Raw genomic sequence first — 26,848 nt, 5'->3', positions numbered from 1 at the left:
CCTGCATTTTCTCTGATTTTGCCAGGGCACCATTTGCCTGGCTCTAAGCATGGTATAGTAATATATGTGGAGGTTCCTCCACAGAAATTCCAGCACCAGCTAAAAAATTTCCCTCCTCTTCCAGGGATGTATTTACTAGACTCCATCTCTCCATCATATGCACAAGTCCTTGAAGGTGACAAGTCACAAAAAATCAGATACAGGGCTATTGAAGACAGCTGTATCACAACATGAGTTTCATTTTAAATACTGGGGAGAATGTCTTTGCACATTTTAATCTGAAATTTCACGAGCCACATTTATTTTCTGATTGAGGATTAGAAAGCAAGAGAGAAAATTACCTTTCTTAGGTATGACATTGAAGTCAGGAATGGCATGTATCTGCTGAGAGTTTATGGTGGACAAAAAAGGTGGAATGTATGGCTACAGTTAGCCCTCGACCTATGACCACAATTAGACTGGAATTTTCAGCTGCTGTGTGATGCAGTTATTAAGCAAGTCATGACATTACTGGACCAGATTTTATGTCCATTTTTATTGTGGTTGCTAAGGAAATCAAACAGTTGTTCAGTGAATCTGGCTTCCATCGTTGATTTCATTTGCTCATCCCAAATGTGGGTGAGATGCAACAGTGGTAACTTCGAAGACATGTTGTAAGTCACTTTTTTTTTAGAGATCATTGTATCTTTAACCTGTCATTAAACAAATGGTCATAAGTCAAGGACTGCCTGTATTGCTTTACACAATATATCACTGAGAAAGTTTTGGCCTGTGTTTTTGTGCTTGAAATAAATAGGGAGTGAGCAAATAACTGATAAACTGATTATATGCCATCAAGTTAGTGTGGCTAGTTGAAAAATAATATTGCCCTGAAATCTACTGTCTAGGTTCCAATTGACTCTTCCCCAGATGAGAATACCTTTTGCTCATTTGTTTGTTTGTTTGATTTTTCTCATTCACCGAGTGCTTTAAAAGTTCCTTAGGAATTTATTTGGATGCGGTTTTTTAAGTTTATTTCTTCATTTAAAGATAGCAAAAGTTACTTCTCTTCTGGTTTCTTTCCTTCCCTGTCACAGCCCTTTCTCTAGCTGTATCAGCATTTCTGAGTACCACTCTCTAAGTGGTAGCTTATAGCTACATTTCTCTAAGTATGCAAATAGTTTTTAATAATTTTTAATTCATTGCGTAAGTACTCTAAGTAAGCCATGTTAAAATTCTTGCTGTCGAGGCATATGTTGGTTTTGTGCAAAGTTGGTATTAATATTGTTTTAAACTTTCATCATGCTTATTAAATGAACGGGGAAACTAAATTTGACAAAGCATAATTATTTTTTTTAAAAAATATTATACCTCTTCCATGGCATATATGCTTGAAACTCAGGAATGAATAGAAAATGAAAAACTTTTTCACAATGATATGAGAATTCATGTTCATTGACATTAACAAAGCTGTTGTTAATTTCATTTAGTGGAAACTCATTGTGTTTTCTGGATAATTGATTCCACTACTTCTGAATGAAGGATTTAAGGTAGGTAAGGAATAGGTTAGTCTTGTGATAGAATATATCAGCATGAAATTCCCCTCCTTATAACTCCATTCCATATCACTCTCCCTTCTCCATGTTTTCCCCTTTCCTCCAACAGTTAGCAATTCCAGGCCTATTGAGCAATTCCAGGTCTATTGAGCATTCTTTGATGTGTTTTGGGTTCATCTATAGACAGTTGAATTCTGCTGCTACTTTACTCCTGTGTGTGGATTGTGCTGTCACATTAGGCAGACATTTTTTCTCACAATTGTGAAAGAGTTTAAAAAGAAAGCAGGAGAAAAATGAGGAGGAGGCAAACTGCAGGCTGAGTACTTAGGAATTATGGTCTACTTTAAAGAAATAGATGACAATTTTGATCCACTTTTCAAAGAGGGCTTTGAATAACAGGAGTCTTTGAGCTTAAGGAGGTTTTGAACTTCAGTCAGAACCGGTAAAAGCAGTTCCTTGTCTTGTTCTGTTTTTGTAGCCTGTCTTTTAAGAGGTCCTCCTTAAGGAATCAGTCTGGAATATTGTGTCCTGTTCTGGGAACTACAGTTCAAAAAGGACAATAACAAATTGGAGTAAGTTCAGGAAAAGGATTACCAAGATGGTAAAGGTCCTGGTAACCAAATCCTAGGAGGAATGATTAAAGGGTCTGGGTATTTTTAGCCTGAAGAAGAGACAATTGGTGAGACTTATGTTAGCTGTCTTCCTATATCTGAAAGGATAATACATAGAAAAGAGAGTGGACTTAATTTCCTATTGGTCCAGAGTGCAGGACCAGAATCGGTGGGTTAAACTTACAAGGATGGAGTTTCAGACTACAGCCTGAATTTTCTATTGAATAAGCTATCAGCAGTGGACTGCTACATGAAATGATAAATTCTCCTTTACCTGAAGTCTTCAGAGAGAGGCTGGATGGTCATCTGTCAGAAATTCTGTAGTGGACACTCCAGCATGGAAATTGAGCTTTGATTAGTTTATCTATGCTCCTTTTTAATTCGGTGATGCCATAATACTATAAATCTGTGTGGGATTCTTTCATTATATGCTTTTCTGAAAGAAACTCTTTTTTCAGGATTCTGTGTCAAAGCCTGTTTGGCTCCTGAGAGAATTAAAAATTCACAGCTGGAAGCTGTTGAGAAATAGCCCCTGAAAATGGATTAAAAGATTGATTGGGTCTGTACTGAATGAGACTTAATCAGAAGAAAAAGAAAGAACAATGGATTAAAGCAAAACAAAACAACAAGACTCCTGAGGGACATAATGTCTCTTGAAGTAATACATTAGGAAAGGATTAGCACGCTTAAACTAGGGCCACAAAACAGGATCTGCAAAGAAAGAAAGAAAGAAAGAAAGAAAGAAAGAAAGAAAGAAAGAAAGAAAGAAAGAAAGAAAGAAAGAAAGAAAGAAAGAAAGAAAGAAAGAGAAGCCAACCAGTAGCTGGAATCACAATCAAAAATTTACCTTTTTCTTTGCTGATATCTAGTGGTGATCTGGATTTTTGCAGCTCAAAACCAATAGCCCTGCTTAAGCAATTACCCATGACTTTTAAACTTTTGCCTCATTGGTCCACATAGTGTATTATTACTCGAATGAGTGAATGTCTAAACAAACATGCTTCTTAATTGCAAATAATTAGATGTTTCAGTCTTATCTCTCATTCATTCAATAATATTCAAATAGGAGAATTAGCCTAAAATATCTGGAAGCTTGAGAAGGAATGACATATCTCTCACATTCTCCTTTACAATCTTTAGTACTTGGTTCAAAATTAAAAGAAGTCTGTAGCATTTCAGACTAATATATGTTATGAAAAGGTAAAAATTTTCATAAGCCGAAGCTCACTTCATCAAATGTATGAAGTAGCTAAATTGTTACAGGATTTAAAATGGGATGAGACAGGCAGAAGAGAAGGAAAAATAGATGGTTATATAAATACAGGTCCCTAGCGAGTACCTTATCAATTAACAATTGTAATGTATTAAAATTTTCTGAAACCTCTTGGTCTATGTTGGTGCTAAAATTGTGCTAGGAATAATAATAATAATAATAATAATAATAATTTATTTATTTAGTTATATTTATATACCGCCCTATTCCCTGAGGACTCAGGGCGGTTTACAGGGAATTAAAAATCCAAAATACAAAAATTAAGAACCAAATTAAAAAATATTAAATTGACCCTGTAGTCGATTAAAAAGAACCCCAAATTAAAATTTCTCCTCAGTCTGGGCCCGAGAGCTCGAAGAGCCAGGTCTTCAGGCCCCGGCGGAATGATCGGAGGTCGGGGGCAGTTCTCAGCTCCACCGGCAGCTGGTTCCAAAGGGCAGGCGCTCCCACCGAGAAGGCCCTATCCCTGGGTGTCACCCGCCAGCAATCTCTTACCGGCGGGACCCTGAGCAGACCCTCCCTGTGGGAGCGCACTGGGCGAAGGGCATTTGATGCCGGCAGCAGGTGTTCCCTCAGATATCCCGGACCCAGGCCATGTAGGGCTTTATAGGTGATAACCAGCACCTTGAATTTCACCCGGAGGGCAACCGGAAGCCAATGCAGCTCACGGAGTAGAGGTGTTACATGGGAGTATCGGGAAACCCCCATTACAACTCGCGCGGCCGCATTCTGCACCAGTTGAAGCCTCCGAGTGATCTTCAAGGGCAGCCCCATGTAGAGATAATAATAATAATAATAATAATAATAATAATAATAATAATAATAATAATAGCAACAACAACAACAACAACAATAATACACTACCCAGCTAGAATTATCAACTGGACTTTGGCTGAACTGGAAAACCTAGATCAGAAGTTGCATAAACTTTTGAATATGCACCACACTCTACATCCACGAAGTGACATCGACAGGTTGTACCTGCCAAGAATAATAGGGGGCAGAGGGCTATTGCAAATCCACCAAACTGTAGAAGAAGAAAAACGAAGTTTGAATGACTATGTGAATCAAAGTACAGAAAAACTGCTGCAGGCTGTGAAAACAGAGAGCATTATAAAAATAACAGAAACAAAGGCAGAATATAAGGAAAAACGGCTGGATGACAGATTAAATAGATGGAAAACCAAAGCTTTGCATGGACAGCATTTGAAAAACATTGAAGGAAAATGTGATAACAACTTGACATGGGCATGGCTTAAGATGGGAACCATGAAGAAAGAAACGGAAGGCTTAATACTGGCTGCTCAAGAACAAGCACTACAAATTAATGCCATGAAAGCAAAGATATAAAAATCCACTGACAATCCAAATTGCTGACTTTGCAATGGCGCAAATTGATTACAAAGCTAGACATGACCTAGCTGCTAAATTAATCCACTGGGCATTGTGTGAAAAATACGACTTGCCTATGTCTGAAAAGTTGGGAACATAGGGTGGAAAAAGTTGTTGAGAATGAGAGGGTGAAGATCTTGTGGAACTTTCAAATACAGACAGATCACTATTTGGAACACAACACGCCAGATATTGCAGTTGTAGAGAACCGAAACGTACAGCTGATTAATATCGCTGTACCAGGAGATGCCAGAGTCAAAGAAAAAGAACTGGAAAAAAATATGAAATATTGTGACCTGGTCATCAAAACTGCGTGATTATGGATGAAATGTGTAACAGTGATATCCATTGTCATCGGGGCACTGGGAACTATGTCCAAAAACTTTGCAAAACACATCAAGAAAGTGCAGCTTCCTGCAATAACTCCAGCAATGCTACAAAAAACTTCTGTACTTGGGACATCTTACATTTTAAGGAGGTGCCTGGTTGATACCTAGGATGCTGGCAGCAACCCGTGTCAACCATCAGCGCCAGTCAATTTGAATGTTCAGTTGACTGAGGTTCATGTTTAATGGACAACAACAACCAGAACAACAACAACAGCAGCAACAACAACAACAACAATAATAATAATAGAGTTGAAAGGGAACTTGGAGGTCATCTAGTCCAACCCCTTGCTCAGGCAGGAAACCCTACCATTTCAGACAAATGGCTGTCCAGTCTCTTCTTAAAGACTGCCAATGTTGGAGCATTCACAACTTCTGGAGGCAGGTTGTTCCACTGATTAATTGTTCTAACTGTCAGGAAATTTCTCCTTCATTCTAGGTTGCTTCTCTTATTTTTTACCAGAATGGATACTTTGAGATCTGTGATGAAGTGAGTGTCGTGGGAGGCTGAAATGATTGGATATCACATTGCCCTTGTTTTGGTTCTGAAGTCAAACTTATGTCCGTTAATACTTTTTGTTGAAGTTTGGTTTATTTATACTATATAAAAAAGGACATTGAAAACAAATGATAGCATTTATCCTAGTTGAGAAGTATGTGAAAACCTTCTAATCTTGTGTGGAAATAAACAGACATCTAAGAGTATGCTGACATGCAAGGTTGTGTTGTTTCTTGTTGCTTCTAAGAATCTGATTCAGGTTAGGTGTTTTTAATATGTATCAGGTATGAGCCTGCCACCCATTGCCTGAGAAAGTGCAGTGGCATTGGCCAGAATGTGCTGCAGCTTATTAATAGTATCTTTGGATGACTTGATTGTGAGCTGTAGGTGAGAACCAGTGATATTCTGCTGATCTATTTTTGTGGTCTGTCTTTTAATATGGGCATTGATCTGTATATTGATCCCATTGGATAGGTAGTACAGTCTACTGAATCTATAGATGATGGATTTGGGGGTGTATTTTAGATGGAAGTCTCAAACATGTTGGTCTGCATAATGATGTGTTGGTTTCCTGAAGAATGTTGATGTCTATACATCTACATGTAGTCCTTGACTTACAACAGCTAGCTGCCAGATTGAGCCCTATACAGTCAAGCATCTGCACTAACATGGATAAAAGAATGGGTAACCCTTAGACATAAAAGATTACTATACCTAGAAAGGCATGATCTACAACTCGGATGGCATGCCTTCTTATGGTATGGGAAGAATAAAATATATAGATACTTTCAAAACCATGATATAAGAAATGCACTGCTTCTAGAATGGGAAAAAGTAAAAGCAAAAATGTATATGAAAATACCTGAATGGCTTTCAGCAACGGAAGCGTTTGTTCACCCAAACTTAACTAACTATGAGAAAATTGTGACTTATAAAGACATTCTGAATACTGAAGGGAAACTAAAAACCAGACAAGAACCGGAAGAACAGGGCATTGATTTATCATGGTGGCCACACCTGCAAATTCAAAGGAGATATGAAAAAGATGTCAAAACATCTGGATTTTACAAACAACAGACAGAATTTGATCAGATATTATTTTTCAATTGATGAAAAATTGATTAAGAAATTGTATAAGTATATGTTAAGTTTAAAGGTAGAAGAGGAACAAAAAGAAATAATGATAACATGGGCAAAAAACCTTGGGCATAACATAGAGTTAGAAAACTGGCAAAGCCTTTGGGAAAGAAATTCTAAAATAACAAAGGCATTGGCTTGCAAAGAAAACCTGTATAAAATGTTTTACAGATGGCACTTAACACCTGTGAGGTTAGCAAAAATGTTTAAAATATATCTAGCAATTGTTGGAAATGTAGACAAACACCAGGCACATATTATCGTCTTTGGTGGACATGCCCTAAAGCCAAAAGAATTTGGTCAAGAATACATATATGGTTAGAGAAAATGACTAAAAATAGATTTTAAGCCAGAATTATTTCTGTTGGGTATAATTGTAGGAAATTATGAGGAGGAATGTGTATACTTAATGTTACATGTGTTAAATGCAGCAAGAATTATATTTGCTCAACATTGGAAAGATGAAGAATTACCAACGGAGTAAGAGATAAGAAAATTTTAGACTGCATAAATGGACAGACTGACACTGAAAATGAAAGAGAAAGAAAATTCAGAATATTTTAGAACATGGGATACATTTTATCAATGGCAAGAAAAATGAGGTAGAGAGAAAGGAGTTTAACATGTATTAGTAAGCTAAATATTGAAGCCCAGACAATATGTTGCTGATAAAATATTAAACATGTGTAACTATAAAAAAATTAATAAAATATTGGAAAAAAACAGCTAGCTTAGTGACCATTCAAAGTTTTCACACTTATGACCACTGCAGCATCCCCATGATCACATGACTTACATTCGGATGCTTGACAGCTGGGTCACATTTATGACCATTGCAGTGTCCCAGGGTCATGTGATCACCTTTTGCATCCTTCTGACAAGCAAAGTCAATGGGGAAACCAGATTCATTTAACAATGGTTTTACCAATTTAATGACTGCAGTGGTTCACTTAACAAACGTGGCAAGAATAGTTGTAAAATGGGGCAAAACTGATAAATGATACCAAGTTAAGTTGGGCATTATTTAGAAATGTTTGTGTATTGCTTTGTTATTCTTTGTGGCCGTTAAAAAAATGTTTTCACTGTATCTTTTCCAAGATATTTCGTATAAAGTAAATGGGTAACCTTTATATATTGGCTCTATTGTTCCTAACTATTTTCTTCTTAAACTCAATTTAATTCTGCTGTAGAAAGTAGGCAATTCAAGGGCCTTTTGACTAATATCCTTTGAAATTGTTTGCTTTCCATAGACTCTTGATTCAAGTTATTTGTTCTCGCCCTGAGAAAATAACTTTTAAGTGTATACAATGTTTTTCTTTCTAGACATTTTTAGATACTTATGTGGTGATAAAGATTTTATAGCTATTTAATGTCATATTCTTGTGGAAAATTCGGTCCAATAAGTCAGAGCATACTTTTGTGTACATTCTTTATACCTACAGAGTGTGTCTTTGATGGAGTAAAAACAATTAGTGCTCTTTAGAAAGATTCTTGGGATACAAGCATTCCAAATTCTTAGAATTTAAAAGCAGCATGATTGTATCATTGGATAAAGATTAAACTAGATTCTAATCATTCTGAGATTAGAGTTTTATTGAAATGTTGGAAGTGTATTAGCAAAAATGGCTTATTGGTGATGAGCTTTTAACAACTTCTGTTTGTTACCATAATTCCAGGGTTACATTATTGGATGTGGGGCCTAACCTCTTTTCTCCTAGAGCAGGGGTAGGCAACCTTGGCTCTTTTATGACTCATAAACTTCAACTCCCAGAATTCCTGAACCAGCAAGTTTGCCTACCCCTGTCCTAGAGCCCCTCCAAACATGGCCATAAATTCCTCTTACTTTGGGTTGACTTTTTCAGTGAACTGTTTGTTGATTGTTGCAGAGTTTATACATTGTAAATTTACAATGAATACAATGTGGCTCTTGTTTATCTTTGAAGTTCTTCATAGTGCTTGCAAATCATTTCTGAGGATGTTTACTTTTCTACAGAGTTTTTCTAAATGAGAGGACTGTTTTTTGAGGATAATAAATCCTTGAAAGAGGATTCATAGAATCAGTTCACCATTGGGGTCCTAGAAAAATGGACAGTTAAAATGTTGTTACTCTCCTTCTACCAGGTGTACCATTCCCATGCTTAAACCTGCAAAGACTGTTTTCTACCTACTGTATATATGTGAAAAGAATGTGATTGGTTTCACAATCAAATCATCTCATTATCAATCCTGTTTTTATTAACTAATGTGCACATAGATAACATTACTTGTGCATAATCCTTGCTTCCAGATGTGCTGGACTACAATTCCTTGATTCCCAACAAGTGCTAAAACTGTAACACTCTAACCTGTTAAAAAGAGAATTAGAGAGATAAAGAAGAAAAGGGAGGTATAGGTGTATGTAATGCACATAACCTTAGAAGGAGTTCTGAACTAATAAATAGTGAGAAGAACAAATTACAACTGACTTTTTAAATCATTTGTAATGCCCAGAGAAAGGGAAAAATTAGAAACTGAACCAACTTTGATAAAACAAAAGTTAAACTGGCTGATGTGGTTGGTTTAATGACATTTTTGCCACTAACTAGTTTGTTTCTTTTTAGCAGATAAAGATGGCACAGATCCAGAAGATATGAGTGATGATAGCAGCATCAAAACAAAGAGAAACAAGTAAGTCTTAACAGTATTTAAGAGAGAGAGAGAGAGAGAGAGAGAGAGAGAGAGAGAGAGAGAGAGAGAGAGAGAGAGAGAGAGAGAGAGAGAGAGAGAGAGAGAGAGAGAGAATCCTGGCAAAATCAATTCCTCCTCCTCTTCTTCCTCCACCATCACCACCACCACCACATCTTAGGCACAAAGACACAAGTCATGATCAGACCTACAATGCATCCAGTTTTGGTCACCATATTATAAAAAAGATGTAGAGACTTTGAAAGAGTGCAGAAAAGAGCAACAAAAATGGTTAAATAGCTGAAGGCTAAAACATATGAAGAACGGTTGCAGGAATTGGGTATATCTAGCCTAGAGAAAAGAAGGACTAGGGGTGACATGATATCAGTGTTCCAATATTTGAGGGCTGCCATAAAGAAGAAGGAGTTTGCCAAAGCACCAGAAGGCAAGACAAGAGACAATGGATATAAACTAATCAAGGAGAGAAACAACCAAGAACTAAGGAGAAATTTTCTAATAGTGAGAATGGCTTGCCATCAGAAATTGTGGGTGCTCCATCACTGGAGGCTTTTAAGAAGGGTCTGGACAGCCACTTGTCTGGAATGATATAGGATTTCCTACTTGAGCAGTGGGTTGGACTAGAAGACCTCCAAGGTCCCTTCCAACTCTGTTATTCTGTTATCTACAAAGATGCTCCAGAGCTGTAGTACAATCATTCTAAAAATGAAATACAGTATCCTTCTGAAATTTTGAACTATATTGAGTCCTAAAATTTTTCCTAATAAGTCAGATTCAGAGAATATAAGGATTGGGAGGCCCCTTCCAAATAATCTAGTCCAAACTCCTACTCAGTGGAGTAACTCCCATTTAACACCATTTCTGACAAATAATCATCTAGCCTCTTTTTAAACATCCCCAGAAAAGAAAAGTACGGTACTACCTTCTAAGATACTTTGCACCATTGTTGAATAAATGTTATTGTTGGGCTTTTTGTCTTGATATCCAATCCAAAATAATTTCCTCATAATTTAAAGCTTCTTGCTCTGTCTTTTTGATGCATTGTATAACTGAGGGAAAATGCAAATATATACATTGCTCACTGATTCAGCCCATTACATTTAGATGATAGATAGATATATTTGTTGTTGTTGTTGTTGTTAGCTGCGAAGTCGTGTCCGACCCATCGCGACCCTATGGACAACATTCCTCCAGGCCTTCCTGTCTTCTACCATCTTCTGGAGTCCATTTAAGCTCACACCTACTGCTTCAGTGACTCCATCCAGCCACCTCATTCTCTGTCGTCCCCTTCTTCTATTGCCCTCGATCTTTCCCAGCATTAGGCTCTTCTCCAGTGAGTCCTTCCTTCTCATTAGGTGGCCAAAGTATTTGAGTTTTAGCTTCAGGATCTGGCCTTCTAAAGAGCAGTCAGGATTGATCTCCTCTAGGACTGACCGGTTTGATCGCCTTGCGGTCCAAGGGACTCGCAGGAGTCTTCTCCAGCACCATAGTTCAAAGGCCTCAATTCTTTGGCGCTCAGCCTTTCTTATGGTCCAACTTTCACTGCCATACATTGCAACTGGGAAGACCATAGCCTTGACTATACGCACTTTTGTTGACAGGGTGATGTCTCTGCTTTTTAGTGTGCTGTCTAGATTTGCCATGGCTTTCCTCCCCAGGAGCAAGCGTCTTTTAATTTCTTGGCTACAGTCCCCATCTGCAGTGATCTTAGATAGATATATAGATATATAGAAAGAAAGATAGATAGATAGATAGATAGACAGACAGACAGACAGACAGACAGACAGACAGACAGACAGACAGAGATAGACAGACAGACAGACAGACAGATAGATGATAGATTATTTCAGTTAAGCACACTTCCACACACACACCCCCGCTGGTCCACTTAGCCGGAAAGCTTGGGGAACTCTGATATATATTATTTGCTAGGAAGCTAGAAAAATGTGATGACTTCTGATAATAATCACACTTAAGAGCATAGCACCTTAATCAAATTCATAAAATAATTATTAATGATTGTGGCTGGTAGATTTGTTTATCCATGAGATGTCCATTATTCAGGCCAAACTAGTTTTTCACCTTTATTTAATCTGGAAAGATTGAAAAAAACCCTTAGAGCAATTTTGTATGAAGATAGTTTCTATGAAAGTCATAGGAAAGAAAAAAATTAAAATAAGCCTGTTTGTAGTCATTATTAAGTTTCATATTGATATTTCTTTTTCAGGTTTAGATAATGATAGGTGACATTTAAAATGATACAATATTAAGAAAATATAGTTGAACTCCATTTATGTTTTCTTCAAACTCCAGAATTTTAATAAACTGGTTTAACACTCTTTAATTTGCATAATGGTATAATTCATTTTTAGGTGCAAGTATAAATGCACAACTATTAGATTTGTTAAATCATTTTAATTAACTATATTGGAAGAAAGAGATTCTCTCTGGCTATCTTTGCTGATGATTTAACTTTCTGGTTCCCATCAATTTCACTGAATATAAATACTTTGTAGTTACCAAAAATTAGATTGGAAGTTTCATAGATCATATTATGGAATATTATAACTTGAAAGAATTAAAATAGCTAATACAATATCCAAGTCACTATTCTAATATGAAAAGTGACAATTTGATAGCTTTAGTGCTAGTAATATCGTGCAATAACCATTTTAGAATAATTTAAGAGTGAATTTTTTAATGCAATTATGGATGGCAAGTAGATAAGTTATTGCTTAACTGGGGGGATGAAATTTATTACATGAAAGATGCTTTTAACTTTTCTATTATAATTGACCTATCTGTCTTTCACCAGTTTCTAATCTTTAGTTCCCCTGGTGTCCAAGTTGTATCGCTACTGAAATTCAGTCTCCTTTTATTAACTTTTTCAAACTAGTTTCCTAAAATCTGTGATACATTTAAAATGAATTTGATTGAAAATATAAAAGAATAATTTGCAGCGCATGTCACTTATTGATTTGTTCTGCAACCTCAGAATCTGGAAACAGGTAGCTGAATATATAAATTTCCTCAAATAGACTTCATTAGAAGAACTGGTTATCTAAACACCTTCCTTTTTTTAAAAAAAAAAATCAACATTCCAGAAATTAGCCCTTCAGATTAAAAGGTATAAATATATTACATTTTTAGACTGCTATGGTTATTCAAATAAAAACCTGTTGCAGATGAGACTAAATATAATGGCTAAATGGGAAGGCAGAGCTTTAATTTAGCCTGTTCTCTATTTGCTGTTGTTATTGTTAGCTGCGAAGTCGTGTCCAACCCATCGCGACTCTATGGGCAACGTTCCTCCAGGCCTTCCTGTCCTCTACCATCTTCTGGAGTCAATTTAAGCTCATGCCTACTGCTTCAGTGACTCCATCCAGCCACCTCATTCTTTGTTGTCCCCTTCTTCTCTTGCCCTCAACCTTTCCCAGCATTAGGCTCATCTCCATTGAGTCCTTCCTTCTCATTCGGTGGCCAAAGTACTTGAGTTTCAACTTCAGGATCTGGCCTTCTAAAGAGCAGTCAGGGTTGATCTCCTCTAACACTGACCGGTTTGATCGTCTTGCAGTCCAAGGGACTCACAGGAGTCTTCTCCAGCACCATAGTTCAAAGGCCTCAATTCTTTGGCGCTCAGCCTTTCTTATGGGCCAACTTTCACAGCCATACATTGCAACTGGGAAGACCATAGCCTTGACTATACGCACTTTTGTTGACAGGGTGATGTCTCTGCTTTTTAGTGTGCTGTCTAGATTTGCCATGGCTTTCCTCCCCAGGAGCAAGCGTCTTTTAATTTCTTGGCTACAGTCCCCATGTGCAGTGATCTTGGAACCCAGGAAAATAAAATCTGTCACTACCTCCATTTGCTGTATTATTAATTATTTCTTCTTAAAGAAGAAAGAAGAAGAAATTTAGTTTGGGATTTGGAAAGGGACTGATGAATGTTCTTCTTTTAAATATCTTGTCCAGAAGAATGTGAGTAAGCTAGGTAGTTAAATCACTTTAAAAAAAACAAAAACTCCTGGCGATTGTCTGGATGAGTCCCTGCAGTTTTCTTGGCAAGGTTTTTCAGAAGTGATTTACCATTGTTTCCTTCTTAGGGCTGAGGAAGAGTGGCCCAAGGTCACTCAGCTGACTTCGTGTCTAAGGCAGGATTAGAATCCATGGTCTCCTGGTTTCTAGCCTGATGTCTTGACCACAGCACCAAATTGGCTCTCAGTTAAATAACTGCTACAAACCAAATCTTCTCTTTATCCCTTTTTGTGTCACTTCTTCGTCTTTTTTCTTGACTAAGCAGGTAGTAATAGAAGCAGAAGATGAAAATATGTTCTTACTTCATTGATTTCCAAGTTCTACCACCTTAAAGTAGGAAATGTTTTGTGAAGATTTTTTTTCCTTGCCAAATGCTCCCAAAGATATTTTGTGAATAACTTCAGTTGCTGATGAGTCTTGCCAATACGAATAGACGTGGCAATACATCAAACAGTAGGCTGCTTCACTTTTAGCGATGGTTTTCAGTTATCTTCTTGTCATCTTTTTTCCTACCCATCATCATTTTCTTCTCTGCCATGTCTTGTTAAGTAAAAAGTAAAACAAAACAAAAAACAGAACAAAAAAAGAGGGGGGAAAAACCCAAGGGGCAAAGTCTTCATGGGATTTGCTAAACTTGTCAACATGTCCATGTTATCAAGCCCTGTGTTCATCTTTAAGGGTTCTTTATAATCTATTTTAGATCTTTGCCTAAGTCAACAAATATTGGAAAACAGGTTTTGGAAAATGATGCAGACACTTGGAATGAGAATATTGGCAGTAGCCCTTTTCCTGCACACATTATTAGACTGTATGAAAAGCCAATTTTTAAATAGGTTAAAAGTTTGTTCTAGTACCGGACCCATTTTACCAATAACATGATAATGCATTGTCACAGATTTAAATTTAACAGAGACCTTCCAAATTCACTACAGAGAAAAATATGTTGCTTATATTTTCCTAGAGTTTAAAAACGCATACTTCACTTTGTGTGTCTCTTCTATTATTTAAGGCTGGAAAATTCACAGAATATGGAGCTAGAAAAAATAACAATGGACGATAAAAACGTGAAAACATCAGAACATCAGATTACCCTCCCCTTGGAGGAACGTATTACTCATTTTCGAGATATGCTTCTGGAAAGAGGGGTAAGAAATTGCTTAAGGTTTTCCTGATTCCTGTAATATTGGACAACATGATATAATCTATATGTAATAGATACATTGCAACAGTCTAATGATTTAGATTGGTTGTTTATTTTATTTTCTTATCTACTGTTTGTTATTACATTATTGCTATTTACTGTACACCAGGGGTGTCAAACTCAATTTCATTGAGGGCCGCATCAGCATGGCGGTTGTCCTCATGGGGCCGGGTGGGTGTGGCCTGGGTGGGTGTGGCCTACTGGGTGGGCATGGCTAGAGTGCGTATGGCCTACTGGGTGGGCGTGGCTAGAGTGCGTATGGCCTACTGGGTGGGCGTGGCTAGAGTGCGTATGGCCTGCTGGGTGGGCGTGGCCAGCTCTACATCGTTCGCATCAAGGGTGCCTATGGGGGCCCGGGCAGGAGTGGGACAGATCTGAGGGTCTCTGGCAGAAGGAGGGTCTCTGGGCCAGGGCCAAGGCAGTGGGGGCCGTTCCCTCCCTGTTTCCAGGATGGCTTCGCGGGCCGCATGAAACCACTTCGCGGGCCGGATCTGGCCCCCGGGCCTTGTGTTTGACATGTCTGCTGTACACAATAACAATAAGGAAATAATAATAATATGATTTATGCTTATCTTTCTTGACCCTATCCATGTATTGGGTATGTCTAGTCTAATGAAAAGAAGGACTAGGGAGGACATGATATCACTGTTCCAATATTTGAGGGGCTCCTACAAAGACAAGGGGGGGGTCAAACTATTTTCCAAAGCACCAAAAGGCAAGACAGGAAACAATGGTTGGAAACTAACCAAGAAGAGAAGCAACCTAAAACTAAGGAGAAATTTCCTAATAGTGAGAGCAATTAACCATTGGAATAGCTTTCCTTCAGGAGTTGTGGATGCTCCATCACTGAAGGCTTTCAAAAAAAGAGACTGGACAACCATTTATCTGAAATGATATAGGACTCCTGCTTAAACAGAGGGACTAGAAGACCTCTGAGATCCCTTCCATCTCTATTATTCTACATTCTATGCTTATGCTGTCTGAAGTATTGTTCTTTCCATCAGCAATTCAGTAACATAAGTTTCCCCAACCAGATACTTTGTATTATAGCTCCATAATTTTCACTCAGTATAGGTAATATGGGAGGAAATACGGAATCATAGTTAAACCCATCTAGAAGATAGCAGACTGGGGAATTTTAAATCTCGTATGATAAGAAGTTATTTCAGTGTGCTGACTTACATGCAAATTCCAATTTATAATCTCTGCCTAGTCTTAAATAATTATATCACCTACATCTCTAAACTATCTGATGTAAATTTAATTCTATGATATTCTTTAGGAGGATTTTCTTCTAAATTCATCATTAAGATATCATAAAACTATACAGGTTAAATTGTGAAAGAATCCATTCTGACACATTAAAATTATTGGCTCATTATGCAAACATTTATTTAGCAGCTGTGATACAGTGGAACTCATCGAGTTTAATGTTTTTGTTCTATTTCATCCTACGGACTCAGGTCTAGAAGGGGAATCACACTGACCCTTATAATGCAATCAACAGTCTCCATTTTGGAAGGATGCTGATATCTACATTATTCCAACACATGAAATTACATTACAGAGAAAGAGCTATTGCTGTGCAGTGATTGGATGCATTGATAACTTAAAAAAGTAATTTTAGCATCTAGGAAACAAATGTATTTTGAAATTAATTGGGTATTCATTTTACTCTTCAGCAGTTATTTTGCACTTATTTTTAGTTAGCTTCACTTGCAAGTTGCTTTGAAAGCCAGTCTTACAGATTTATTCCATACTATAATTTAATTTTTCTTCAGAAATAATGGCCACATTTTCCATTAGAAATTAAGACTTGTGAATAAGTGAGATTAAGAGGACATAAGGCAGGAGTAGCTGTGCTAGACTGTTGCAATAAATACAAGCCTAAGCATCTGACACACTAAAATAATACTTTTAATTGTGGTATACATGTTTATAGATTAGAATTTCATATATACAATTTGTAAACAGAAATTGTTTTGTGGCATAATAACCAGATGCTAATAAATAGTTACAGTTGGAAATTGGGTATTATTTAATAATAAAGTTTGTAAATTGTACTGCATGTCCATTTGCTATATACTCAATTATCAGGTAATCCTTGTTTAGCAACTGCTTCAGAAACAACTGTTCATAGTCATAAAGGTGCTAAAAAATAAGCTTTGCAACCAATGCCCCCATTTCTTTCTTGGGGGGGGGGAAGAGGAGAGAAATTGGAGCAATGGTCACAAAATTAACTTCCACAGAACAGAAATATTGCTTAAGCAATCTATGTCTTTCTGAGCTGCTTTTCAACATGGTGCAATGTGTCTCTAAAAAGTTAATCACAAGGTAACAAGCTCAGTTCTGTGACTTTAATTAATTGATTAGACCCCTCTCTTGAACTTGCTTTTCTGCTTCACACTGACAAGACTTTAATCAGTTTTAAATGAAAGCTTTTTTGCCTCCTAAACCTCTGGTGCCTTAGAGCAGGGAGCTTGCTAAGTAAATAGCCAGTGCTAGCACATTTCTTTCAATGTGCATTTCCCATTCTGTGCCTGCTTAATCTCTACTATGAATGTAAATGGAAACATTAACATTTGCACTTTTCCACCACTTCCTCATGAGTTGAGTTCTGGAAATTTTCCTGCTGTTTGGGCTCACCCAACTATTTGAGGTCATATCCCAAGAGTGCTTTTTCAAGAGGCATCTGGACTTTATAGTTTTTCTTTGAAGACATTTCACTTCTCATCCAAGAAGCTTCTTTGGTTCTGACTGGATGGTGGGAAATGGAAGAATTTATATTTCTTGCAGACAGCTGGTCATTTGAATTCTTTTAAAGAGTCGTTGAAGCCACTTGGAAATTTATCTGTGTCCTCCAAATAGTGCAAATGGGTGCAGAGCCTTCTTGGGACTGCTGAAAAGACTGTGTTGTAGACTGGAGATAGATGATGTCATATTCCTCCCCCTCTGTTGGGAGAGGGCTGTTCGATTTTGACATAGAAGGCCTCTTTGACCTCTCTTTCAAACCAGTGGTCCTCTCTGTCGGAAATGTGGACTTTGCTGTCTTCAAAAGAGTAGCCTTTGTCTTTTCAATCCAGATGGACTGCTGAATGTTGCCCTGATGGGTTTGTTTTCCTATGTTGTGCCATGCATTTATGAAGTGGATGTTGTATAGATAGACAGATGATAGAGAGATAGAGGATAGAGAGATATAGATATAGATATTTTCAGTTAAGCAGGAATAGGTTAAAGATCAGATGGACTTCTGTCTGTCTGCCTGCCTGCCTGCCTGCCTGCCCATCCATCCATCCATCCATCCATCCATCCATCTATCTATCTATCTATCTATCTATCTATCTATCTATCTATCTATCTATCTATCTATCTATCTATCTATCTATCTATCTATCTATCTATCCATCCATCCATCCATCCATCCATCCATCCATCCATCCATCCATCCATCCATCCATCCATCCATCTATCTATCTATCTATCTATCTATCTATCTATCTATCTATCTATCTATCTATCTATCTATCTATCTATCTATCTATCTATCTATCCATCCATCCATCCATCCATCCATCCATCCATCCATCTATCTATCTATCTATCTATCTATCTATCTATCTATCTATCTATCTATCTATCTATCTACAAAACAACCAATTGACAGCTCCTCCTAGCAGTTCTTTAGTGATGCAAGTGCTTGGGTTTAGTTTGGAAAGATTTCCATCTACAGTGAGGAGCAATAAAGGAAACTGCTTTGAAGTAGCTCAGAATGTCTTTTTTGAAGCCTGACAGGTCAGGAGTAGAAAAATCTTTCTGACTATCCCAAGCCTATTGGATATGACTAATAGAGTCAGGTATGAAAGTGCAACTAATTTCCTTACTCAAGCTGTAGCCTGCACATTCTGGAGTATTCTACTGTGCAATGTTTTGTTGATATTTTGGTTTGTTCTAATAAAGGAATTATCCTCTCATGAATTTAAAACTGAACTATACATGAACATGGTTAATTTTTTAGCACTTCCCATAAAGGAGAATGGGAAATATATGTGGAGGCCAACTGAGATAACAGTGGCTTTTATCCTGAATTATTCCAGTGTCTTTTCAGTTTGAAGCCTCTTGAATTGCTTAAATCAGGGGTCTTCAAACTTGGCCCTTTTATGACTTGTGGACTTCAACTCCCAGAATTCCTCAGCCAGGCATGCTGCCTGAGGAATTCTGGGATTTGAAGTCCACAAGTCATAAAAGGGCCAAGTTTGAAGACCCCTGGCTTAAATATTCAGAAAACCTCTGAATAAGACCTGAACATGCATAGAAAGTGTAAAAGCTGAATAAGTATTCACCTGAATACATGCTGGGTTAAAAAAAAAGTAAATATTAGATAGCAAGTGGAATCATCACTAATAATCATTCTATTATTAGATTCCCAATCACTGTATACGACAATATGCTTTCAGATCTGTTTAAACAAAATGTTCACTTTTTATTTAATTTCTAATCCAAGTTTAGGAAAGAAATCATTTCTTTTTTTTTCCGCTTGTTCTACAAATAATAAGTTAGATGATCATTCAAAACACTCTACATTGTAATATTTCTTTAATAAGATATTGGTACCTACTTCTGATTTTATTCTTTTAAACTTTGTTTATATCTCTTCCATTATTATTTTTTTTTAGGTCTCTGCATTTTCCACATGGGAAAAAGAACTTCATAAAATTGTATTTGATCCACGTTATCTTCTACTAAACTCAGAAGAACGTAAACAGGTGAGTTCTCGTTTAAAACGTTCTTGTTTAAAAAAAAATACAGGCTATAATGAAAAATGGATTGTAAATAATTTCATTAACGATACGAATTATATTGTCAGTTTTAGAACATCAATAAACACGTACAACGTATCACAAGTTGAGTTATTATTAAATGACATATTTTAATAGCCAGGGAGATTTAAGTCAGCTTTCACTTGGTGCAATGAAGAAAGCCTCAGATTATCCTCTACTGAGAGATCATTTTATGATTGGATGTTAACACCAAGTGATAACTCTCTCTTTGGTACACAGCATTTTTTTATAAAATGTGTGTCACATTTTAATTTGGACTGCGTAAAGCACGTTCAGTATCCATGACATGTGTATGTATAAAATTGAGGGTTTTAAAGATGAAATTTTAAACATTTGAGCTTAATTAACAATAGCTAAGGGACGCGGTGGCTCAGTGGGTTAGGACGCTGAGCTTGTCGATCAGATGGTCGGCAGTTTGGTGGGTCGAATCCCGAGTGCCACGTAACAGAGTGAGCGCCTGTTACTCGTCCCAGCTTCTGCCAACCTAGCAGTTCGAAAGCACGTAAAAATGCAAGTAGAAAAATAGGGACCACTACGGTGGGAAGGTAACAGTGTTCCGTGCGCCTTTGGCGTCTAGTCATGCCGGCCACATGACCACGGAGACGTCCTCGGACAAGCACTGGCTCTTCGGCTTTGAAACGGAGATGAGCACCGGCCCCTAGAGTTGGAAACGACTAGCACGCATGTGCGGGGGAACCTTTACCTTTACCTTTAACAATAGCTAATACAAAATTTCCTGTACATTTAACAACTGGCTATCTGCTGCATTAAAAGAGTTAGTTCACTGACTACATTGGCATGTCCCTGAGGATTATCCTCAAAGCTTTCTGTCTTACGTAGGTTACATGTTGTATCTAGCAACTGATATCATGCACTTCAGCAAAAACTATTTATGCTGAATCATTCTTTCTTTCATTGCATAGAAGAAGGACTTTTATTCCCAGATATGGTTGAATTACAATTCCCAGCAGTACTGTGTTGAAAGATGCTAGAAATTTTCAGCAACATCTGAGGAATCATAGATTCCAGTCTTTTTTTAATGCTCTAGACTAGAGCATACCAGATTGAAAAAAATATAATGCTAGATGTAAAGAAGGCTTTTCTATCAAAACTGTTGCTACTATCATTCAGATGAAGGTGACCATCTTCAGGTTTTGGCTGTCACGGATGGGCAGCAAACTATTAATTTTCTAATTTGTTTTTATGGCTATTAATGATAGTTTATTTTAACTGAATTTGTTATAATGGGAAGGGATGTTTCTGTATTTTTCTTTCATGTGTGCCAAAATATATTGCAAAATTGATGCTTGTTGCTTTTTTTTTGCCATATTCCACTTACAAGCAGAAGAATACCTTTGGGTCTGACCCTTTATTGATGCCTATAAAATAATTTTAAAATAATCACTTTTAATTCTCTCTTCTATTTATTAAAAACTGATATTAAATTTAAATATTTTGGTGAGACATCTCTAAATATATATTTTATCAAAGGATAGCTGCATTTTTGCTCTAAAATTATTGTGAGGATTTAGAGTTTGGCGCTAACAGTAGATTTGAATATTTCATATGGTACAGGGAACTCTGTATTTCTTTTGGTGGCAAAAGTAAAGGCCCAGTCTAGTTTTTCCAGCAATTTGTATTATCCTTTCCTTTATTAAGCATATGCATGATATAGTATAATCATTTAATGACCAGTGATATTTTGCATTAGAGCCATTAACTTGAAACATTGGTGGCATGAACCTCATTTAAGATAAGATAACCTTTATTATCACTTTAGAAAATATGTGTGTGTGTATGTATACATGTCTATATGCACACACAGACATACACACAAATATAAATATGTGATACACACACACACATGTGCATACACTGTATATATTAATCACTGTCCATTTAGAATGCATAGCAGAAAAAAGTGTCTTGAGAATTAACAAAGCTGATGTTATATAGTACAAAGCTATTACAGGTCTAGTTGTTCAGCTTTGGATACTGCGAAGCCTCCTCCCAGAAGGTAACAAAGAAAACTGGTTGTGGAGAGGATATGTAGTATCACTGACAATACTGTGGACCACGGTCAAGCAAGGTTTATATGCCATATCCTGGATAGAAGGAAGTGAACTTCTTTTCTGCCATCCTCACCACTCTCTGCATAGTGTTCCTGTCTGAAATAGTAATTTATTTATTTATTTATTTATTTTTATTTATTTATTAATGGGACTTATATCTCGCCCTATCTCCCGAGGGACTCAGGGCGGCTAACAACAACAAAACTTAAAGGTCTCTGTACAGTAAATAAAAATTGAAAATTGAAATAAATTAAAATAAATTAAAGAATAGAGTTAAAATTGTAAACATAATTAAAATCCCTGTCAGTCCAGGTCAGCCAGGTGGAAAAGGAGTGTTTTGAGGCCGCGGCAAAAGGACTGGAGATCTTGGGCCATCCGAAGCTCAGGGGGGAGCTGGTTCCACAGGGCTGGTGCTCCCACAGAGAAGGCTCTTCCCCTGGGGGTCACAAGCCGACATTGTCTAGCCGACGGTACCCTGAGGAGGCCTTCTCTGTGTGAGCATACTGGGCGATGGGAGTTCGTTCCCGGCAGCAGATGGTCCTGCAAGTATCCCGGGCCTAAGCCATGTAGGGCTTTAAAGTAATAAAGTAATACCTCCAAACCACACAGTAATACAATATGAAAGGATGCTTTCAATTGTCCCTCTATAGAAAGTGATAAGGACAGGGGAAGAAAGATGTGCTTTTTTCTTCTGCATATTTTGGGCACTTGACCAGTATGAAAAGCCTTTATTCTTTGATTAAAAGACCAAAGTTTTATTTGATATTTTTGGATTAGTAAGAAAAAAAGAAAAGAAAAGTAATATTTGAATGAAGGCATTACCTGAGGTCTTATACCTCTTAATTTGCTATTTTTAAAGATTAATGCATAAAGATAGTTTATTTGCTTCACTTTTAATGAACCTTCTATTTAACTGACAAAACATAAGAAGCTGTGGTCCAAAGTCAAAAGAAATATGCACGACTAAATGATAGTGAGGCTAAAAGCTAAACCTTTGTGCAGATTTCCAGAACTAAGGATAAATAAATTCTCTTTGAATATACGTAGTAGACAACAACCTTATAGGAAGCATTAAAAACCAAATGTGCATTTTGTGCAGAATAGGATAATAGAATGAAAGTTTCATGTTCATCTGTAACATTTTGATTAATGTGTATGAAGTCATGGTTGAGTTGAAGATTTCCCTGAAAAATTATTGCTATCAGATCTGGGCTACAAAAAGAAAAATGAATGGCAGCAAAAAAGATACAAGTTTTTTTTTTAACTTATTGGTGCTGTCTCATGGTCATTTATATTCTTGCAGTTCAGATCTGCTACCCTACTTCAAATAAATGGAAAAGCATAACGATAGATATGAAAGTCTTTTAGAGAAAATTCATGTGCATCCATGATGGGGCGAGATCAAAGTCCCCAAGTTGATGGGTACAGCATAGTGATCCATATGCTGCATGTGTGAGAAGGAGTAGAGCTAGGATTATAAAACTTGGCCAATATCTTTTACTATTTTTTCTTATAGACCTTTTGTGGAGGTCTATAAGCAAAAAATGTAATTACATAAGAGCTTTCAACGCATTAAAGATGAAGTAGTGACTGCTGCACACTTTCTGAATTGACAGTGGCTTACCCTGTTGCCTCTGAGAACGGTTGCATTAGGAGGGATCCTTACATAAACACACAAATGTTCGCATGACAATGTTATTTCCCAAAAATAAGGCCCGGTCTTATTATTATTATTATTTTGCTTTCAAAAGAGGCACCAGGTCTTATTTTGGGGGGGATGTCTTTTGCACAGTCTCACCTCATGGCAGCATAATCAATCCCTCCACCAAGCCACCCACTTCTTCTGGGGCCACTCACCGCCGTTCGCTCATGTTGCCCCTGACATCCATTATGCCATCAGGGACTGACCCAAAAGGCCTTACAGCCAAGAACCAAGCTCCAAATTGTCACATATGGTGTCCCCTGGAGGCTGGAGGGCTCCACATGCATCAATCTAGAGCTCAGTTCTCATTACAGAGGCCTTTCCAGAAGGTCTATGGTGGCAAAATGGAGGCTGGGTGGCACTGTGCACGTCAATCCAGAGCTCCATTCTCAGCTGCATAGGCATTTCTTGAAGGCCTCTGATGGCAAAATGGTGGCTAGGGGGTGATGCCTGCACACAAGGGGTGGCGAGCAGCCGCAGAAGAAGTGGGCCGGCAAGGCGAGGCAGATTTCAGGGCCTGGGAGGCCTGACTGTAACGGTTAAATGGGTGCGGGGTGCATGGGGTACTTCCACCATCCCACCCTAGCTTGATTTTAGGCATGTACCTTGACCCCAAAGTAGGGCTTATTTGGGGTAGGGCTTATATTAGGCCCATCCCCAAAAATCAAGCTAGATCTTATTTTCGGGATAGGTCTTATTTTCAGGAAAACATGGTAGTATGCAGCAATTGCTTGGCAACAAGTTTTAGGCTGTGCAGACTTTCAAGACTTTTCCCTCAACACTGAATAGGAAGAAAAAAGTTAGCCGAGTCCTTAACTGGTTCAAATTCTAGGGAGAGTTTCATATTTTTAAAAGCAGAATTATACCCTGTTTTATTGATAAGACATTTTCTGTATTTAACTAAGGGGTCTGAAAAGGGAAAGATATAACTCTATTGGAATATTCTAAACAATTATATTCCTGCAGAAAGGCACATAAGCTTTCAACAATAATTTGTTTATGGGGCAGTCCTTGACTTACAACCATTCATTTAGGGACCATTCAAAGTTATTAACATTACTGAAAAAGTGACTTACAATTGTCCTCATACTTACAATCATTGCAGCATTCCCACAGTCATATAATCAAAATTTGTGTACTTGGGAATTAATATGTACTTATGATGGTTGCAGCATCCTGGGGTCATGTGTTCACCATGGGCAACCTCCCCAGTCACTTTTGACAAGCAAAGCCAAAGGGGGAAACCAGGTTCATTTACCGACCATGTGGTTAACTTAACAACTGCAGTGATTCACTTAACAACCGTGGCAAAAAAATATTGCATATCAGGCATGATTCATTTAACAACCAACTGGCTTAGCAATGTACATTTTGATCCCAGTTTTGGTCAAGGACTACCTGTAGAACAAAAACCTAGTGAGGGTTTCTTAAGTCCATCCGAGGCCTGATCTTCTTTTAATTAAACATTATTTATCTAGCTTTTCAGCTTGCAGTTATGCCCTGATAGATTGATATCCTCACTACTTGATTGATGGTACAATTCTATTAGCATCCAATGGGTGAACTTAGGGTTAATATTGCTTAGATTTTGGAATAAAGAGACACTTTATCAATTTTATGTGATCATCTCCTTCTGATTTCAAGGAAGGCTGTTTCCTTTAACTAGTAAACTGTGCTTGTTTAGTAAATTCTAAAGTACAGTGAGGATTGTATCTTTCCGTGTGTTTTAGAAGAACCCAAAAGTAAAAACAGAAGCAAAAAAAAATTCTGTTCTTATGCTTGCAAAACATGGTGGCTGTGATCCAATGAATCTGTCAAATAATTATATTTGGGTTGATCAATCTTTTATATAGAGGATTATCTGTAAATTGTTCAGTTTCTCATAGGCACAAGCACAAGCACAATCTATTTGCAACAGGTGTTGCTGCATCTTACTTGTTGGAAGGGACTTGGATACCAGATATCTAATTTTTTGAGGCCTCTTGGTTTTTAATCTTATTAATTGTGCTATTTTCTAGTTTGGTTTCTGTATCGTTTTCATATTTTTGCATAATTTTACTTTTCGTATATGTTTGATTGTCCACTGCCTAGAAAACTAAGTGATATAAAAGCAAAACAGCAACAAAAATGTCTTTTTGCCAAAGGTCAATTTCATCAGCTATCATACAAAGTTGGACAAGGGTGCCACCTTTATCCTCCTATGTTATAAGTGTATAACAACATTAAAAACCTGTTGGACCTCCAGAGGTTTGTTTAGTCCCACTGTGGCCATCCAGCTTCCTTTGGAACTGTCAACTGTCCAGTTGGCATTTCCAGAAAAAGAAACTCCTGGCACATGGTTTTACCAAGAGTATAATACTTTACTGAAAAATTACATTGGCCCAGAACAAAACCAGCTCTGGTTTTGCTGCTCAAAGGCTTGCTTAATTAAACGATAGGCTCCCTCACTTCCACCCACCGGGTGTTCACATTGTCCAACAGAAATATTTCTTCTTGTTATGGAAACACTCCACTTCTCCTTTGAGCAGCTGGCCTTGACATCACCTCTTCCCCATTTCCATTCCATTGTCTAGATACGAGCAACAGAGAAAGTCTAGGTGAAAAGGCAAATCAGTCTTGACAGGAACTCCAGATTAAAATATGGTGTACTGACTAGTAGACATTGTTATATATTCAATTAGTCCTCTTTCATTCTGCAGCCCACAGGGCTAGCCACCCATTACACGATTCTGATGGATTCCCTGATTTTTTTCAGAGCAAAATTGTGTGTATATGTATGCATTTGTGCATGTGTGCATAAAGTATTATATTGGGGGTATGAGACTCACTTTTGCACAGTTAATTAAAAGCAACATAATAGCACATTTAACAATTGCACATAGAAAAGATGGATGGATGGGAGCAGACTCCAAAAAAGGAGGCTCAAATTATGTAATGTTGGAAAAACATTGTAAATAAATGCAAAAGGGCTGATTGATGAAATTTATTGGCTGAAGCTTCCTACTTCCTTCAATAAATATTAGTTATTTAAAGTTATTGGATTTCTTGTGAGGTTGTTTAAGTTCACTCTGGCCTGCATGTTGAAGCTGGAATTGTAGGGGAAATCAATGAACATTGCTGTTTCCTCTGAAACTCACACTGAGAGCTGTGGTTCTCAGTGAGGAGATATCAATTGTATAATAACAGCTATTCAGCTTTGAGTCCAGGCAAAGCGCTGCAAGCAATCCATTGAAAGCTAGCAGGAAAGAAGGAATGAATTTTAACCATCCTGGGATATCAGAGGGAAACCACGTCCTCAAACCAACAGAGGACAATCGTCAATTTTATAATACTTCATCCTAATATTCAATAAATGTTCTTATCTAACCATGCCATTCTGTGTGTCTAAAAGTCACTAGCCAAGTTCAAGGCTTGAATTTGGAATGCCCAGTTGTTATTTTTTTAGGAATTTCTGTTAAAACCATCTGCCTGGGATCAATTTAGTT

At 37.4% G+C, this 26,848-nt stretch overlaps 1 protein-coding gene across 1 annotated transcript in view; it reads left to right on the top strand.

Annotated features, from left to right (window-relative positions):
* Positions 1 to 26,848, top strand: part of TCERG1L (transcription elongation regulator 1 like) — a gene marked incomplete at its 5' end in the record, with an annotated part of 189,188 nt that overhangs the window by 149,554 nt on the left and 12,786 nt on the right. The window contains 3 exons of the mRNA XM_081329237.1: positions 9,434 to 9,500; positions 14,560 to 14,695; positions 19,425 to 19,514. Coding sequence (XP_081185363.1) covers positions 9,434 to 9,500; positions 14,560 to 14,695; positions 19,425 to 19,514 — 293 coding nt within the window. The remainder of the gene's footprint in view (positions 1 to 9,433; positions 9,501 to 14,559; positions 14,696 to 19,424; positions 19,515 to 26,848) is intronic.

The sequence above is a fragment of the Vipera berus genome, assembly GCF_964194415.1.
Source record: "Vipera berus genome assembly, chromosome: 5".
Taxonomy (NCBI): Eukaryota; Metazoa; Chordata; class Lepidosauria; order Squamata; family Viperidae; genus Vipera; species Vipera berus.
This window is presented reverse-complemented; position numbering and strand designations above follow the sequence as displayed.